At 46.3% G+C, this 6,766-nt stretch overlaps 1 protein-coding gene across 1 annotated transcript; it reads left to right on the top strand.

The window, feature by feature from the left end:
- The first annotated feature begins 3,374 nt into the window (after positions 1–3,374).
- Positions 3,375–6,194, top strand: LOC100602053 (DDB1- and CUL4-associated factor 12-like protein 2). The gene has a single exon (XM_004093152.3). The coding sequence runs from the start codon at positions 3,753–3,755 to the stop codon at positions 5,142–5,144; it is 1,392 nt and encodes a 463-aa protein (XP_004093200.2). The 5' UTR covers positions 3,375–3,752; the 3' UTR covers positions 5,145–6,194.
- Positions 6,195–6,766: the final 572 nt, after the last annotated feature.

Raw genomic sequence — 6,766 nt, 5'->3', positions numbered from 1 at the left:
CCCATTCAATGGAGGGGAATCTAGGGTAGGGAGACAGGCTAGTCTAATACAAAGCAAAAACCTATAATAAACACAGCAATATCTCAGTAAGGACTGAGAAGATATTCATACTCACATAGACAGCAGCCCTCAGAGGTAACAGAAGTACCTTATTGGGATCCCAACACTCAGAAAACTATGCAGATACCTGACATTTTTATCACATGCCATTGCAGCTACTGTTTCAACAATAAATGCACTATTTATGATGTTATATATTAGCAGATATTGTATTTTCCTGAACATGGAAGTAACTAGATGCAAAGTAAGTTCAAAATTGCAAGTTCATATACAAAACTGTTCATCTCTCAATATATCTTGCCTTTGGTCTGGAAGTTGTTTGTACAGCTTTAAAGAGCTTAGAGAAATTTGAAAGCCTATCATAAAAGAAATGCGTTTCAGGTATAATATTCCAGAGGAACTTAACCTAACTCATTTATCAATACATGATAGTAATCTGACAACTCCCTACAAACATATTATTATATTTAAATATTACATATTTATATTAACAAAAAGTGGAGATTTATGTGGATGTTTTTACCAAACATAAAAAAACTTGCGAATACATATTACTGCACCTCATAAGTATTAATTAAAAGAAATGTGTAAAAAATAGGTCCCAGAGAAGATATATTTGCCTTTAAATATAATATGGACAATGTTGTACATCATTTGCATTCAGTATTTATTTATTTATCACTTCCAGTTATCTTTAAGAAGCGTGGAAGACATTGCGTATAAAATTTCAACAATAGAGGTAGTTTACATGGTTTTTAAGAGAAGGAAACAAAAAAAGTTTGTTGAATAATATAAAGTAGTCTTAAGTCATGAAAGTATTAGAGTCACACAGAGATTCACATCTTGACTTTATCACTTACTAGCTGTGTGACAATGGGGGAGTCACTACCTTTACTGAGCCTCAATTTCCCTCATTTTAAAACAGGGCAACAAAAATAGAACCTACCTTATAAAGTTATTGTGATACCAAACGTACATAAAGTATTTAGCATTTGAAGCATTTAACACATCCCTCCAGCCCATGATATGAATACGTTTTCAATAAATAATAGCTGTTATAAGCATTATTTACTTTTACAAATGTGGTATTTATGCACAATGTAATACTAAACCATAAAAGAAAGAAATCATGTCATTTGCAGCAACATGGATGAAACTGTAAATCATTATCTTAAATGAAATAAGCTAGGCACAAAAAGACAAATATTCCATATTTTCACTTATATATGGGAGCTAAAAAATGTGATCATAGGCAGGTAGAGAGTGGAAAGATAGATAACGGAAACTGGGAAGGGTAGTGGGGAGGGGGAGGATGAAGAGAAAGGGTTAAAGGGTACAGCCATACAATTAAGACTGAAGGAATAAACTCAATGTTGGATAGCAGGAAAGGGTGACCATACTTAACAGAAACGTATTGTACACTGGTGATGGACACCCTAAATACTCTGACCTGATCACTAGGCATATATACATGTAACAAAATTCCTCGTGTACTCCATATATTTGCACAAATTAAAAAAATGTTTATGTGGAGAAAAACCCATATATACATACACATATACATATAATATATATAAACCATATATATACACACATACATATTTCAGCCAATTTGTTATACACATGTTATATATGACCAACTAGTCTGATAATAGCCTACGATTTTGAGCCTATTTTATTTACCGCAACAGTAAAAAATATGCCATGAAGTCTTATATAATATCAAGTTTTCTAAGTTAAGATTTTTTAGAAAAGAAAAGAAAGCCTTAAGACATACGTTAGGTTAAAGAAATTTGTGATCAGTTTTTCTCTAGTAATGTCACTTCCAATTATGAAATCGTCAGCATTTTTTTCATTGTCAGGTTACTCCCAATCCGTCACCCTCACCCTCTCCTTGATACAGCACTAAACATGGGTAGGAATATTGAGGCAGAGAAGAGTAGGAATATTGAGGCAGAGAAGGGGAGGATGGGCACTAAGGTTGCAACAGTTGGACTGGAGTGATGTGAAGGATCCATGGTGCATTTGGAGTTTCTGGGCTTTGAGATAAGTTTGTAAAAAGAGCAGGGAGAATGGGCGGGTAAACAGCAACAAAGTAGTTTTCATGATCTCTGATCAAGGACAGTTAACTCACCACCTGACTTCTGCAAACACGCTTAACAAAGACTTTTTTTGTGGAGGACGATTGGGGCCTGTGCAGACCTGGTATCAGCCACCAGTATTTCAGTGCAATGTATTACTGTGGAATTGGGGGCTTGCTTTAGGATTGACTGCCCTAAAGCTTTAGAGCAGGTGTGGATCATGTAACTTCTCAGACTGCCAAACTCATGCTTTGAATATCCACACTCTCACCATTTTGCCATTTAGCCACTTTGCAAAGTTCTTTATCATCTGTGCCTGTGGAAATCCTGTGCATTCCTCTGAGTACTGTACCAATGCCCAAGGGGGGCCCCACACCAAGACAGGGCTCTGCCAAGATTCCTGTGACTGAAGGTTTGGGCTGACCTTTCCCTCCCAGGAGAGAGAGGAGGTACCCCTCTCCTGGACCTCTTCCCCTTCACTCCACCCGCCCTGGGCTGAGTTCGAAAGAACTCAATGCCTTAGAGAAAAACCCTTCTCTTCACCCCTCACCCCCATGTCTCCACCCCTATCATCACTGCAGCCCTGGATGCTCCTGAGGCTGCTTTCTGACTAAAGGGTCCCTGATACCACCCGGGTGGAAAGCAGGGCCTAGGGAACTGCATTTGGAACGCACCCCTCAGGGATTCAGGTGCTCAAAGACTTCAGTTTGAGAAGGGGAAAAAATTATTTGGTGGAAACTGTTTAAGACATCAACCCAGGAGCTGAAACTGGAGAAGCTGCAGGTCTGACATGAGGGTAGAGGTCTCCCTGACGCTGCTGAACACCACCCCCCATCCCCGCACCCGATCCCTTGCCAAATTCAATGTCTAATCTAAGCGAGGGGTGTCCCAAGATTACACCAAGCACACACTGGTTTCTCCAGGCAGACCGTGGCTCGGCCTCCTTCTAGCCCCGTGCTTGATTATATCTTAGGTTTCAGATTTTATTGAAGTAGGGATTTTAAGAAGGATAGTTAGCCGTTGTCCTGAGGGTAGCGAAACAACGCATGTCTGATACTGGGTACCTTGGGTGCTGGCCCTCCGCGACTCTGCCCCTGCAGCTCCGCTACCCGCCTTCTCCCCTCCACCCCCTTCCAGCCTCCACCCCGCGCGGCCTCCGCTACCCGGCAGGCACCCCACGCCAGCCCAGCAGCTCCTCCCACTGCCTCCGCCCTTCACACTCGAGCCCCAGCGTCGTCCTCCCCCCACACTGACTTCGCTCCCGCAGCCATCCAGACAGACACTCTTCCCGCTCTCGCCTAGGTCTGCACCGCCACTGCCGCCCTTGCCGCCGCGCTTCGCCCGGGTTCTCCTACGTCAGGCCGCGCATCTCTGGCCAGGTCCACCGCTGCCGCCGCCGCCGCCGCCGAGCCTCAGACTGAAGTCTGGGCGCCCGCGATCGCACCAGCTTCTTGGTCTTAGAGATCCTGAGCTCTCGGCTGACGCGGAAGCGCAGCCATCCCCACCACCGCCGCCACGGCCAACACGGGTGCCACGCGCCGCCACCGCCGCCGGGCCGCCGCCGCCGCCGCCGCCGCCGCCGCGGCTGCCGCAGATCGCCCGCCGCCCACCATGGCCCAGCAGCAAACAGGTAGCAGGAAACGGAAAGCGCCCGCGGTCGAGGCGGGAGCCGGGAGCTCGTCGTCGCAGGGTTTAGCGGCGGCGGACGGAGAGGGGCCTCTGCTACCCAAGAAGCAGAAGCGGCCGGCGACGCGTCGCAGGCTGGTGCACTATCTGAAGGGCCGGGAGGTAGGAGCGCGGGGCCCAGCCGGGCTCCAGGGCTTCGAGGGCGAGCTGCGGGGCTACGCCGTCCAGAGGCTGCCCGAGCTGCTGACGGAGCGCCAGCTGGACCTGGGCACCCTCAACAAGGTGTTCGCGTCACAGTGGCTGAACGCCAGGCAGGTGGTGTGCGGCACCAAGTGTAACACGCTTTTCGTGGTGGACGTGCAGTCAGGCCACATCACGCGCATCCCCCTCATGCGGGACAAGGAGGCCGGGCTGGCCCAGGCCCAACAGGGCTGCGGCATCCATGCCATCGAGCTGAATCCCTCCAAGACGCTTCTGGCCACCGGCGGCGAAAACCCCAACAGCCTGGCCATCTACCAGCTGCCCACCCTGGATCCCCTGTGCCTGGGCGACCGCCATGGCCACAAGGACTGGATCTTCGCCGTCGCCTGGCTGAGTGACACCGTAGCCGTGAGCGGCTCCCGCGACGGCACCGTGGCTCTGTGGCGGATGGACCCGGACATGTTTAATGGCAGCATTGCCTGGCACAGCGAGGTGGGTCTCCCCGTATATGCCCACATCCGTCCGAGGGATGTGGAGGCCATCCCCAGGGCCAGCACCAACCCCAGCAACCGCAAGGTGCGGGCCCTGGCCTTCAGCGGCAAGAACCAGGAGCTGGGAGCGGTGTCCTTGGACGGCTACTTCCACCTGTGGAAGGCCCGGAGCACACTATCCAGGCTCCTGTCCATCAGGCTGCCCTACTGCCGAGAGAATGTGTGCCTGACCTACTGTGATGAGTTGTCCCTGTACGCTGTGGGCTCCCAGTCCCATGTCTCCTTCCTGGATCCGCGCCAGCGCCAGCAGAACATCCGGCCCCTGTGCTCTCGAGAGGGTGGCACAGGCGTGCGGTCGCTGAGCTTCTACCAGCACATCATCACTGTGGGCACCGGCCATGGCTCCCTGCTCTTCTATGACATCCGCGCCCAGAAGTTCCTGGAGGAGAGGGCCTCTGCCAGCCTGGACTCCATGCCGGGGCCCGCAGGGAGGAAGCTCAAGCTTGCCTGTGGCAGAGGCTGGCTCAACCAGGATGACGTCTGGGTGAACTACTTTGGTGGCATGGAAGAGTTCCCCAATGCGCTCTACACCCACTGCTACAACTGGCCGGAGATGAAGCTCTTTGTGGCTGGGGGGCCTCTCCCTTCGGGCCTGCATGGGAACTACGCAGGCCTCTGGAGCTAAGGGATGGACGCCTTGTTCTCAAAGTGCACAGGTTTACCTTTCAGTTCCGCCTGACTCCTTCTTCATGCTGCATTTGTGCTTTTAACTTTGTGTGGCTTTTGTCTTCCAGGTGGAACCAGTCCAGCTTACGTGTGCTTCGTGTATTAGGCAGAGAAAGAAAGAGAGAGAGCGGGAGCAAGCCAGTGGGAGTGAGAGAGAACAAGTGGTCCTTTCGGCAGTCTAAACTTTGGCTTTAAAACTCTCATTCACGTTTCCCAACAGCAGTATATTTTTGCCTTCTCATTCAAAGAGTTTTGGCTAAACCTTATTTGTGTTTTGTCTTTCGGTGATTCACATACCTTCCTTCTTTAGGTTGATGTAGTCATAGTCTTCACTACTATTCAGTACGTTAGTTTTATCAATATTGCAATAGTGTCCAGATCTTTTACACATGTTAGATGTGTGGTGTTTTGGGGAAATGTGAGCTACAAAGCATCTTTGGGGTTGTTTTGAGGAACTACCCATCATTTATAGCCTTACTCTAATTAGAAAATGCAGTTCAGGTTCTAGATTGCCGCCATTCTAGAGTGTGGCACACACCATTCTAGGGCGTGATTCATTTGGATGTTGGAAACTCAATGTCTGTTGTTTGTATAGTGTTGATGTGTAAAATGCTTTAAAAATATGTTCTGTTAGTTAGAAATCTTACAATGTTGTTCATACTACTAATCAACAATTTTGGTTATTCAGTAAAACTTTACTATCCTCAGGCCCTCCGTGTTCTTATTTAAAGCCGCTGTATTATGGCCTGCTTTTCTATGCTACAGATTTTCAGAACTACTCAATTCTGGTCTATATATGTGGTAGGGCAATCAGGGAGGTATTTTTTGGGGTATATGGGGTAAACATCTCTTTAAATTCAGGTAGCTATTTACAGTGAAAAGCCAGTTGTGGCAGTTGTGCTCAGAGTAGGTGTTGTTGATTTTTTATTACTGTATACATGGATAATTCTGGATCCAGTATGTGATGTGTTGCAGAAAAATAAATAAAATGTGTTCATCATCTTAGCAATTAAGTGGCAGACTTAAGTTCTTAATACTTAAATATATGCTTTCTTTTTTCATTTGTCTTTCTGAGAACGTATTTATCAAAGTCAAAACTTTCCGGGACAGAAGCTGAATCTGAAGCATTAGCTATGCAGACATTACTTTGTACATCTCTTTTTGAAAATTAAACTTATGCTTATAAGATTAAACAACATCTTGAATACATTATGAAAATATACTTGGTGTAAGTTAGGATGGCTAGGTGTTTTTTTAAAGTTGACTGAACAAACCATTTTTCATTTATACAAATATACATGTACTTATAACTACTTACATATACAATATATTTGTATATCTGTTTGTATATGTTACTTCCCATGTGAGGAGAAAGCATAGATATATATTATTTTATATGTGCAGCTATTTCTTACATATTGAACTACATATATTAACGCCACTTGGTCTTTATTCGTGTTTTGTTTTATGCCAATTTAAAATAATTTTAATACAAGCACATGATCAAAAAACTATACAGTATAAAAAGTATACAGTTAAAAGTAAATCTCAAACCCCAGGGTCTCTAGTTTCCAGCCCATA

The sequence above is a fragment of the Nomascus leucogenys genome, chromosome X, assembly GCF_006542625.1.
Source record: "Nomascus leucogenys isolate Asia chromosome X, Asia_NLE_v1, whole genome shotgun sequence".
Lineage (NCBI taxonomy): Eukaryota > Metazoa > Chordata > Mammalia > Primates > Hylobatidae > Nomascus > Nomascus leucogenys.
Note: the sequence above shows the minus strand (reverse complement) of the source record. Positions and strands in the feature narration are given on the sequence as shown.

Bases quoted from the DNA above. Each gene is read 5' to 3' on its own strand.
- LOC100602053 (XM_004093152.3), top strand. From the start codon at position 3,753: ATGGCCCAGCAGCAAACAGGTAGCAGGAAACGGAAAGCGCCCGCGGTC.